General features: G+C 40.0%; 1 protein-coding gene across 3 annotated transcripts in view; it reads left to right on the forward strand.

Annotated features, from left to right (window-relative positions):
• Positions 1–13,088, forward strand: part of slc25a26 (solute carrier family 25 member 26) — a 191,456-nt gene that overhangs the window by 47,526 nt on the left and 130,842 nt on the right. For all 3 annotated transcript variants that reach the window (XM_008105406.3, XM_003217807.4, XM_062969687.1), the window contains one exon: positions 9,869–9,973. In XM_008105406.3, coding sequence (XP_008103613.1) covers positions 9,869–9,973 — 105 coding nt within the window. The remainder of the gene's footprint in view (positions 1–9,868; positions 9,974–13,088) is intronic.

Raw genomic sequence — 13,088 nt, forward strand, 5'->3', positions numbered from 1 at the left:
GAAGGTTCAGATGGGTCGGCTATCTTCTTAACTTTTTAAATACATTTTTGTATTCATTTATCCATGTAGGCAAAAATCAAAATATTTAAAGGTAAGTTTTTGTTCATTGTGCTGAACTTTGTGTGTATGTGTACACACATTATCTATCTATCTATCTATCTATCTATCTATCTATCTATCTATCTATCTATCTATTTCACACACACTGCTGCTGCCATAGCCAAGCTGCTCTTCACAGAGAGCCCTACTGTTGTCCTCACCCTAGTGGACCTGCCCCACACCCCCTTTTGCCACTGTTGCCAATGCCCTCCCCTGCCCTTCTTCGCCGCCCCGTTTCTGGCAGTCATGCTCTGGTGACGATCAGTGCTTCAGCGCCGGCTGCTTGGACAGCGGGCACTTCCAGTAGTGTGAGCTTCCAGTGCTTCGGCAGTGGAGGAGCAACCAGCCGACTGATGCCTCCTTCTCCGCTGCTGGGCACTTGGGGAGGTGAAAACGCAGAGCCCCTGACTATGCTTTCCAGAGCCCTAAGGGCTTCACAGAGCACACTTTGAGAACCTCTAATTTAAGGAGTTCAATCTCTGTGTTGATTTTAGTCCTGTTTCACATGACATGACTTGACAGCTTTGGGAGCTCTAGATGAAGAGGTCAGTCTAGTAGCTTCTCTTGAAGGAGCATTAAATGGGAGCAATGGATCATTTAGAATATTCGAAGGAATATTCTGTAGTTGTCACTGTTGCAATAAACCATAATGTACAGTTGGCTCTCTATCTATGGATTCAGCCATCTACAGCTTGAATAAATATTTTTAAATGCCAAAAAGCAAATCTTGGTGTTCCCATTTTATGTAAGAGAGCCATTTTACTACACCATTGTATGTAATGGGACTTGAGCATCCACAGATATTGGCATTCACTGAGGGTCTTGGAACGAAATCCCAGCAGAAACCAAAAGCTCCACATAACTCTCAATTAGCATTCTAGCATAAATAACTTTGGTCAAGTTTTATCTTGGCTTTCTAGAGTCAGTCATCCAAGAGCTGCCATATCCTATTTGCACGACAGTTTCAACTGGCTTTCCTTATAATATTAACTTTCTGTGCTCTCCTTTGCAGATTGGCATTTTAAAAAATTGAATATTACATTTTTCCCCTTGAGAACTGGAATAACATGAATGGCAAAAATTTCATTTGCCCTTACTTGAAAGAGGTAGTTGGCCTTAAAATGTGTAATATAGAGGCCCTGTTTATAATGTTTTAAAGATTTTTTTTATTAATCTTTGATTATTCATATTGAAAAAAAATATATTCATATTAGAAATGCCAGCTTAGTGTGGCAGAGCAATTTAACATAAAGGAGACTTTCAAAATACTTCACATTTCTGTCTGTAATCATTATAACAGCCTTCTTAAGTAGATCAGTGTTGTTGCTGTTCGTTTTATAGACAGGAGATTGATCCGAAAGAGGTAAACTTTTTATTTCAGGATACAAATGCCACTTTGTCTTTAGGTCCAGTCAAATTACTGAAGAAGTTGATTGCCAGATAATTGTTTCTGGCATTATTCCTTTTTGTAACCTGCTTTTTGCAAATTGTAGTCCAATCATGAGCACAAGATGGCAGTATTTATACATTTATTGAACAGTACAATTTGGGAGGCATATTCTGATTTTATTCGAAGGTGGTGTCTAATTAACAGCTTTTCACCCTGCGGAAACGTTTGGGTCCAGAAAGCAAATATGCATTGTTTTACCTCCAATGTTCCAACTAGTTAAATTTAAGCAAGATTACATGTATGATGTGCTTGTAATACCATATTTCCACCATTGAATCTAATATGCACCTCAATTTTCAAAACCTTGAAACAAAAAATGTATTTGCTGCCAAATGTAAAGTGCAGTGGCAAAAGATACACTTTGTAATTTGGCCAAAAAAGCTGTGCATTATAGTTGCTGCCTGCTTAGAATTCCTACTTTAAAAACAAAAGTGTTACAACACCAAAGCTTTCAGCATCGGAAAGGGGAAAGCCTTGGGGTGTATCTATGCTCTAGAATGGATCCACTTTAATTGCCTTGTTTTAATGCTATGGAATCATGGGGGCTGTAGATTTACAAAGCCTTGAGCCTTCTTTGTCAAAGAATGCTGATGCCTCACCAAACTGCAAAACCTAGGATTTTTGCATAGCATTGAGCCATTGCCATTACATTAGAGATGAGGTCCCTCAAAAAGGAACTCCAGATGTTCCTGAAGCAGCTTCCTCTTTTTCTTGAGCTCAACACTTAGATTACTATATTATGTGAATCTAACAAGCACCCTAGTTTTGGCAATCTAAAGGTGAGCATTAGATTCTAGTAAATAGGGTGTTTAGATTGCTTTGGGTCTTTACATCTCTTGTGAGTTTGTTGTTGTTAACTGCCATCAAGTCAACTTCAACTTGTGGCAACTGTATGAATGAGAGTCCTCAAGTCACCTCATCATCAACAGCTTTGCTTAGGTCTTGCATATTTGCATTTATAGCTTCCTTGATTGAGTTTATCCATTGTAATTTATATTTCTCTTTCCTTATTGCCTTCTTTGAGTGCAGATGCAAAAATTCCTGGGTAGAGAAAACACTGTCTTGGGTTCACTCCCAAGATCACTGCAAAGGGATTCTCTTATCACAGGGTGCTCCCAAGGGAGGAAGAAATGTAGTATGGAGACCTCTAAGCAATGGGGTGGTGTGTGCTTCCTAAGCTATCTCGTATGTGGGGCCATTTGTTGACCTCATTGTAACAGTTATCACATTTGTTCCCGTTTATTCAATTTTCTCCTTTCTTTCCTTTAGACCAGGGGTGACAAACTCATTTTCACTGAGGGCCACATCAGACTTATGGTTGCCTTCAAAGGGCTGTTGAATCCATGGATTGAGAATCTGTGGATACAGAGACCAACTATTTTTACATAGTGGTCAACAACTCCCATCACTTTTGATTATCTGCCATGCAGACTGAGGTATAATGGGAATTGCAACTCAACAGCACCTGTGACTCTGAGATTGGGGAAGAGGCCATTTTAAAGTCAGACATCAAATCCACAAGCCTTGCATCTAGATTCAAACCCACTATCCTGTTTAAACAAAAAAATTGCAGTCTTCCAAATGTTACTGATTCACAGCTCCCATCAGTCTTACTTATGATAACTAATAATGAGAAATAAAGGAGTTATAGTTTAGCAATGACATGGTAGGCTGGATTCTGCCCCCAGATCTTGAGTTTGATGTGCGTGCTTTAGACTCAGCAGGGAATGCTTGGGAATCAGCAGTTTGAGAAACACTTGAATAGTGGAAACTAGGCTCACAGAGTCCGAACTCTTAGGTTTTTAGATTAATGGATATGATTACATTATCTGTCATCTCTCCAGTCTTCTCTGTTCCCTCTGAGCTTACCTGCAATCCTCCTAATAAGTGATGGGTGATTTCCATAATGAATGACTTTTCTAGTAATATTATATTGCTTTGAACTAGCCTTGTTACAATGCCATATATTTGGGTGTGGTTTAGTATTTAATAGACAGTGAAGACCTATTAGCTCCACTGACATATTGCTTCTAAAACTTTCTCATCTCCAAGCTAAACATACCCATTTTTCTAGGCCAAACCTTACATGCAGGCATGTAGCTGGGGAGGGGGGGGGGCTTGAGGGGCTTCACCCCCCCCCCCCGAAATTCTCAGGTTGGCCCGCGAGAAGGCCTTACATTTATTATTTAAACTATTATGTTTATTCATATCATGATCTGATCACCATGCTCAATATATCCCATATGCATGGGGGTATTGGAATAACGATACAGAAGGTTTGCTAGGGTAGATCCTCTCTCGTCCAGACTCAGCCCCCACCCCCCCGAATCAAAATCCCAGCCCTTTCCAAATCAAAATCCTGGCTACGGGCCTGCTTACATGGTTTGGTTTCTAGACCTTTGACCATTTTGATCTCCCTTCTCTGGACTCATTCCAGCTTCTCAATATCCTTCTTGAATTGTGCCTAGAACTGGGCAGGTGACTAAAGCAAAACAGAGTGGTACTGTTACTTCCCTTGATCTAGATACTATATACTCTGTTCCTGTAGCCTAGAATCACATTGGCTTCTTAAACTATTTCATCGCACTATTGATTTGATGTGCTTTTGGTCAACTAAGACTTCTAGATCCTTTTCACATGTACTGTTTTCCAACCAGATGTCTCCCATCCTATATCTTTGCATTTAATTTTTTTCTGCCAAAGTGGAGTATCTTAATTTCTCTCAGTTGAAATAGCATGCCCTCTATTCCATCATACAAGACCCCGTTTCCACACAGGAGGTTAGCAAACAGTTCAAGTCCAAACCACCGACTCCAGCCAAGAGGCACCAGCTGCAGGGAATAACACTAGGGAGCTGATAGTTCTTTCTAAGATCCAAAACCAATTCCAACAGAGTCTAGAGTTCAAGTTTAATCCAAAAACCTGAATGCCAGACAGAATCCAAGAGATAATCCAAAATTCACGAACAGAGATCACCAATATTTTGAGGTCACAGCCCCAAACACTGAAGTTGCTGCTAGCAATAAGGTGCCACTCTTGAGGTGTTGTCAGGTGTTGCCTATTGATAGTTTGTTTCTCTGCTAACGTGAAGGACTTGCAAAGTTGAGCCTTCTCCCTTCGCAAGTCTAAAAGAGCCAGAAAACTTAACCCTTCCTTCGTCTGCTTAGATGAACTTGCTTGTGCTTGCTCTGCAGGGTGAGAAGTTATAGCTTCCTCCAAAGGCCCTTCTTCCAAGCTCAGCTGAGGAAGCTGCAGGGCATTGCTGGGCTCCAGCTTGAATGCTGGCCCTTCAAACAGCACCTCCTCACCCTCACTATCATAGCTATTGACAACAACATTGCTATCCAGGATGAAGAGGAACCCACCTTTATGTAGTTGTCTAACTTTGGTAAAAGTAACCAGTTTCTTCTGGTCCTGACAAAGTGAATTTCAAAATTGTGAATAATTTAACCGTATATCTCCACAAGGCCAAAAAGGGAGGGAACATTTATTATTGTATTATAGGTGTTCTTTGATTACTTATGTACATACATCCTTTGGCTGACTTATCCTGCAAAAAATGAACAAGGCAGAGGCAGAAGGCAACCTGCTTTGCTAAATAAAAGAGAGACAATATTTTATGCACTACTAAAATGGTTGGAACTGCAAATAATCTTTTCTTGAGAATGAAGGATTTCAGTTTGTGTGCTCGGTGTCTGCCACTGAACCATCAAAAAGCCAATCAGTACAGCTTTCTGTATCACAAGTACAAGCTGGACATATTTATATTTGGAAGTGGGGAAAAAGCTAGAAATGAAATATAGCTGCTTGGCAGAAATGCACTGGAAACAGTAATTTGATCTGCAAATAGTGCCCAGAACATAGACTGGGCCCATCGTTCCCTTTAGTGGAAAATGGTTTCACTGATTGAAGTCATTTTTGCAAGACTAAAGAGCCATGGCTATGGGCACCATTTGCAAAAGATTCTTAAAATATTCAGGATGGCCAATACTGGCAGCTGAATGTTGTTACTTGTTTTACTGTGTCAGCATTCAAACATGAACTTGGGAGTGTGACAGGAAAATCTTTATCCTCTTCTTTTTGTGCATTATTGTGTTTGGCAACATAAGTGCTGCAGAGCATACAATCAGCATAGAGTTCATCTACCGAAGGACTCATGTATGTACTTTGGATTCTTACATTAATTTAGCAGTACTGTAATCTGTAGGAATTTGCATGTGTCCATAGGATAAGCACTCAAAAAACAACCATGTATAGTTAGCAATTTCTGCCTATTGAAAAAAAGATTCCTTCTAAACAAAGTGCACGTTTGCCAAACAGTTGAGTCCTACCACATTATCGACAGTTTCCTACATATATTTTTCCATCCACGTACAGTGGGCCCTCGATACCCACTGGAATTTGGTTCCAGGACCCACAGAGAAAATACATGGATGCTCAATGCCCGTTATATACAACAGCATAAAATGTCATTGCTTATATAAAATGGAGGGGCCCCTGGTGGTGGCGCAGTGTGTTAAAGTGCTGAGCTGCTGAACTTGCAGACCGAAAGGTCCCAGGTTCAAATCCCGGGAGTGGAATGAGTGCCCGCTGTTAGCCCCAGCTCCTGCCAACCTAGCAGTTCGAAAACATGCAGATGTGAGTAGACCAATAGGTACCGCTCCGGCGGGAAGGTAATGGCGCTCCATGCAGTCATGCTGGCCACATGACCTTGGAGGTGTCTACAGACAATGCTGGCTCTTCGGCTTAGAAATGGAGATGAGCACCTATCCCCAGAGTCGGTCACGACTGGACTTAACGTCAGGGGAAAACCTTAAACCTTTATATAAAATGGTACTAAGCAGTGCCAGAGAGAGCTTGAATATCTGTGTTCAGCACATATCAAAATTAAGTTTTTATTTTTGGATTTTCCCCCCCATGAATATTTTTGAGCCATGGTTGGTTGAAGCCATGGATGCAGAATCCACCTCATAAAGAACATGAAAATGGGTTTGTAGGTCCTGAAAGTTTACTGGAGATTGTCTTTAGTGTGGCATCCAATTGTTCTAAGCTCTCTGATAGCTTTCGTTTCTGGACTTGGTAAAATTTAATTTTATATGTATTTGTACAAATGTTAATCAGTTTTTCAGACTTCAGATTTTTGGGAACTAAAAAGAGGTCTTTTTTTCTCCTATTCACTTTGGGAGAGGCATGCACAGAATAAATATAGCAAGTCCACAGTTTGTGGAGGAAGTGAAAATGTCACCTTTCCATCTGAGACAGAGCTCCCTCACCTGGACACACACCTGCGAGAAGAGAGTGCCCTCTTGAACCAACCTGACTGCAGACCTTCAGGATGACATTAACTTTCAGTCGACTACAATGCGAGGCTCTTCTATTTTTTTGGTTTTGTTCCTGTGCAGTGAAATATTCCCTTGCAGCTTAAATTCAAATCTGAAAGACATCAAAGCCTTAATATGAAACAAAATGGAAGGCACCGCAAGTGTCTGGGAGAAAATAGAGCGAGAGAGACGCATCACTTTGTAGCTGCCTCTCTCATGCCAAAATTGCAATGCCACAGAAGTCAGGAAGCCACAGTGGGGGCCTTGGATCCCCTTGGTAGGTTAGATTGTTTTTCATCTGTTATATTTCTCAAGTCTTTTTCCTCCCGTATTACGGAATAATATTAAGGGAAGCCTTAATGTAAGGACATTGTGTGTTATGAAGCATGAAGTTCCATAAATATTTATGCCAAACTACAAAAAAAGTTGTCAGTTCTTATTTTTCTCAGTTGTATTGGGGTCATTTCATTGTGTTTGACCACAGGATTGAAGAGTGCCCATGAGTGTATGCCTTTTCGAAATGACATTTGGATATTGGCACATCGCTATTCTTCCCCCTTGCACTCTTGATGAGTTTGTAAATTGACTTCCCTTCATAGGCACTTTCAAAACTTTAAGCAAGGTATTGGAACTAACCAATAACATCCTTCATACCTTGAGGACCACAATGTGATATTTGCTTCTTAGTTGGGATTTTTCAAATTTTGTGGCTGTGAAACCATCTAGAGCAATACAGGAGTGAGTGGGACATAGTTTTAAATAGACACGTATCAGGTTTGGATTCCAGATAGAGTTTATTTTTGGTTCTAGTGGAATGCCTACAAATGAATGGAAACTTGTACTCTTACGGTGCATCTATGGGGTAGAATTAATACAGTTTGACATTACTTTATTTGACATGGTGCAATGCAATGGAATCCTGGGATTTGTGGTTTGGTGAGGCACTAGCACTCTTGGCCAGGGAAGGCTAAAGACCTTTTAAAACTGCAACTCCCTGGATGCCATAGCATTGAGCCATGCTGGTGTCAAACTGCATTGACTGTATAGTATAAATGCACCCTCAGTGTCATTAGTTAGCATAAGTGTTACCATAAATAATTGTAGGTGCTGTTAACAGATATATGGAGAACTATAAGTTGCCCACGTTTGATGAAGCATTTCAGGTCATTTGGCTATCTTTGGGTCCTTCCACACAAGGCAGAAAATCCCACAATATCTGCTTTGAACTGGGTTATCTGAGTCCACACTGCCATATATCCCAGTTCAAAGCAGATAATACATGAACAGTATATCATTCTCATTTTCCTTGGAACATATGAGGGTGATGATTGTGTTGTTGATCTACAGAGATCAGCATTCCTCACTATTGGCTGTGGTGGCTAAAGATTCTGGGAGTTATAGCGCAATAACCTTTGGAGGCCACATAATTTCTTTCCCCAGTGTTAGAGCTTTGAAGCAAGGGATCCAAACTATCTATAACCTCTTAGCTATATGTAAGCATGCTACCATGATGTAGTTCTAAACCAGAGCTTTACAAACATGTCATATTGATGACACCTTTTAGACATGCATTGTTTCATGAGACTGTAATTAAGTTTTATCAGCAAACCAAAGGTTAAACCGACCCCATATAAGCGACCTCATATTACATATAAATGGTAATAATTAATTATAAGGGAACATGACATATCTAATGGAAACTTTTCATTTATATTTTAAAAATACTACACATAGTCTCAGAGGTTTCTCCTTATATTGTGTTGCAACAGTCAGTCTGGAATGCTGCACAAACACATCCATCCAGATGTAGAGAGAAAATGAATCTACACTATCCAGTTATAGCAATCTGAGGCCAGTTTATTTGCTGTGGATGCATCCTATGTAATCATATGAGTACAGCAGGCCCTTGGTATTCACTGAGGTTTAGCCTTCAGGACCTTTTGTAAATACAAAAATTCACAGATGTTCAAATCCCCTTATATACAATGTCATAATAAAATGATGCTCCTTATATAAAATGGCAAAATTAGGGTTTGCTTTGGGGATTTTTATTTTTAGAATATTTTCCAGCACTGGATAGTTGAATAATTGAATATGGAGAGTTATCTGTACTTAGAATACAAAAAGGTGGACCAGCAAATATATCTAAGAAATCCAGTAAGCTACAGATTCCAGGATTCTGTAAGATATTAATATCCAGATTCTTAGAATTAAACCAGTTGAAATTACCAATATAAGGCCTGGGGATTTAATTATGTTCCTTTGATGTTAGTGGGTCAAATTTGAATCGAAGATATCAAGGGTGCACATGTTTTCCAGGCAATTAGTGGACAATGTAAGGGATATTTAGCTTTCAATTACTTAAGTCTTTAACAGCGTACAAGTAAACCTGGCCTTTGGTATAATATACTAACATTTAGTGTTCAGAAGAGCCTATTCCTACATGTAGATGATTTCCAGGAAAACTCCTGTTTCTATGTATTTTAGAAATATATCTGACATAGGTATATGCACAATTCATTCTCATGTTTTGAATACTCTTTTGTATTTGTACCTTCAAGTCCGCTATCTACTTATGGCAACCCCATGAATTTTGCAGGGTTTTCCTAGGCCAGGAATACTCAGAAGTGGTTTTTGACCATTCCTTTGATTTATGGTGTTTCCTACAGTTGACTAAACCTGGCCTACATCACTAGATGGCAGTATCTGTCTGCTTTTTTGAGAAGAGACCTGAAAGTGCACATTGTTGAGCTTTCCAAGCATGCATTAGCACTGGTGTGATTTTTTAATCTCTCTTTTTTAAAAGAAAAAAATAAATAATAGCAATTCTTTTATCCAAATCAATGATGCTTTATAAGTGGATGGCCTGAGATTTACAAATACAGATTCCCTTTAAGAGCATTCAGGGAGAGATACATCAAACAGTCAGCATTTAGAAATGCAGCATCTTGAATTTTATGAGCTACTTACTCAAGTTTTTATTTTGTGACTTTTGCAGGTGGCTTGTCTAATACGGGTTCCCTCTGAAGTCGTGAAACAGAGAGCACAAGTTTCTCCTTCCTCCAGTACCCTTCGGATCCTTTCCAGCACTTTGTATGAAGAGGTAAGAAGCAAATCTGAAAGGAGAAAGTATTCTTTCCATGTCCATTTCTACCTCCATGTCTGTTTTCCTTTATGTTATGGTCTGGTTTGTAAGCTCACTGGGCAGGGATCTGTTCTTCTATCTTCTATAAAACATCATGCTCATTGGTGGAACTATAGCAGAGAAAAGGAACAGAAATTCTAGGTTGCTAATACGAATGGAAACATTCATCAGGTTTCAGATTATCATGATCTTGAACTCTGTGAAACTAATTCTAGTATCCTACAAGTCAGTCACATCAAGGAGTATCTGAGGGTTTGACATAATAAAACCTAAGTCTCTAGGTATCTTTCTAGGATGGTTAATTCCTGGCTTGACAACAGAACATGTGAAAGTGTTCTAAGATTCTTAGTAGACCACAAGCTGAACATGAATTAACAGTGTGATGTGACAGCTAAAAAAGTCGATGTGATCCCAGCCTGTATTTTTTTAATTGTGTCAGAAGCGACTTGAGAACATACTGCAAGTCTCTTCTGACGTGAGAAAATTGGCCGTCTACAGATACATTACCCAGGGGATGCCCGGATGTGTTAGCTGGGAAACTTCTCTCCTGTCCCCGCAAGCGAGAGCTAATAGACAGGAACTCACCCCGTCTCACGGATTCGAACCAGCAACCTTCAGGTCAGCAACCCAACCTTCAGGTCAGCAGTTCAGCTGGCATGAGGGTTTAATGCATTGTGCCACTGTGGCTCTCACCACAGTGAAAGGATCCCTTGACCTCTGCAGGAGACTACTGTAGACCATGCAGCTGTGGACAAGCCCATCAATATGACCACCAAACACAGCTTTGCCCAAACACGAATCAAGGAATATAAAAGGCACTACATACTAATTTAACCAGAGTCAGCTATAGCAGAGCACTTGATGAACCAACCTGGACACAGCCTATTATTTGAGGACACAGAAATGCTGGACCACTCTAACAACCACCATGTCAGACTACACAGAGAAGCCATTGAAATCTACAACATGTGGACAATTTCAGCGGAAAGGAGGAAACCATGACAATGAACAAAATCTGGCTACCAATATTAAAAAACTCTAAAATCAAAACAATAAAAAAACAACACTCTGAAAACGGGAATTCCAGACAAGAAACAATCAGGGCCAGCTAAGATCTCAGAACAAAGGATTCCCCCAGGCAGGAATGAAGCTGGCAAGACCATTAATGCTAATCAAGGTGATTAATTACAACATTCACACAGGCCTCCAACAGACAGTTCTTTCTCTCACCCTGGACCTTCCACAGATATATAAACCTCCCTTGCTTAGTTTCCCAATATACCTCACAACCTCTGAGGATGCCTGCCATAGATGTGGGCGAAATGTCAGGAGAGAATGCTTCTGGAACATAGCCATACAGCCCAGAAAATACACAACAACCCTATGAAGAATGGTTTAGGGAGTAGGTATGTTTAGCTTAGAGAAGACAAGGTTAAGAGGAGACATGATAGCCATGTTTAAACATTTGAAAGGTTGGCATATTGAGGAGGTGGCAGGATTGTTTTGTGCTGCTCTAAAGATTAGAACCCAGAGCAATAGATTCAAATTGCAGGAAAAGAAGTTCGACCTCAATATTAGGAAGAAATTCACAAGAGCTAGAGCTATTTCACAGTGGAATATCTTGCCTAGGATTTTAGTGGAATCTCCTTCCCTTGAGATTTCTAAACAGAGGCTAGATGGTCATCTGTTGGGAGTGCTTTAATTGTGTGTTCTTGCATGGCAGAATGGTGTTGGATTGAATGGCCTTTGTCATCTCTTCCAACTCCGTGATTCTAGCCAACTCTTCTGGGTATGTGAGATTATAAAACACACCTTTCCCCATCTAATAGGATCAGTACCTTTGAGGTGCCTGGATGTAGATTATCAACAAAGTGATGGTGGAGGTCATTTGTTAAGGCACTTAGAACTAAAGGCATCCATGTTTATTACAACTATTTATTTCAGGCATTTTTGCCCTGTCCTCCACCCAAGAGTTGTTTATATGCAGTTCAAGAACAAACAAGACACTCCCTGTCTGTTGGCTTACAGTCTAAAAACAACAGACATGAAAGGAAAACGTGTTAAGGAGGAAAAAGAAGCTAACTTGGGGCATCCGTTCTTAAAATCAAATAGCATCCCTTCTGATTACCAGCAGAAATGTAAATTCAGGAAGAGGAGGAACCCAGTTAAGCTGGCATTTTAGTAGAACTTGATGGAGTGGCTAGAACCAAATGAGATGGCGCTTGTCAGATATTACAATGTGGAAATCATGTTGCTAAACCTGTAACTTATCTGAGCTTTGGCATGATAGTGCTTTGGAATGCTCATGCTCAATAAGTAAACAAACACAGGTTTTAATTATCTTATCCTGTCTTTAGAGTATAGTACTTCCAAGAGGAGAGCAATTGTGTGATTTTTGCAGAACAGTCATGACAGGTCTTGAGCAAGAATTTACCCTTGGGTGCCACTATCAAGTTTTGGATACAAAAGGACTCATTGAAAACTAATTAGAAACAAGGACTCAATAGATTCGTAAGAAATCTCAAAATGAGTCAAGTACCAAAATACACCGTGTGACTAAGCATATCTCTTATAAAACTTTATTTAACTGTTTCAGAAGGATTTTTGATAGTACCGTATATCGTCAATTATAAACCGAGTTTTTCAGCCCTCTTTGGGGGCTAAAAAAGCCCCCTGCTTATATCTGAGTGAAGGTATAAGCCAGGGCAGGCTCCACTGCCACCGAGGTTATTATCAAGTCTTCCGACTCTACCGCTTTACTGTCGCCTCCACAGTCTCCTCCTCTCGCAGCAAGGGGCCTCCGATCTCTGAATGAAGGCAAGAAGAGGGTTGGACTAAATGGCCCAAGGGGTCTCTTCCAACATTATTATTATTATTATTATTATTATTATTATTATTATTATTATTATTATTATCATCATCATTACTACGACTATTACTATTACTGTTATTGTTGAGGCTGGATGGCCATCTGTCAGGCGTGCTTCTATGTGCTTTTGCTGCATGAAGGAAGAAGGGGGTTGGACTAGATGGCCCATGCGATGTCTTCCAATTATTATTATTATTATTATTA

The sequence above is a fragment of the Anolis carolinensis genome, chromosome 2 (genome assembly GCF_035594765.1).
Source record: "Anolis carolinensis isolate JA03-04 chromosome 2, rAnoCar3.1.pri, whole genome shotgun sequence".
NCBI lineage: Eukaryota > Metazoa > Chordata > Lepidosauria > Squamata > Dactyloidae > Anolis > Anolis carolinensis.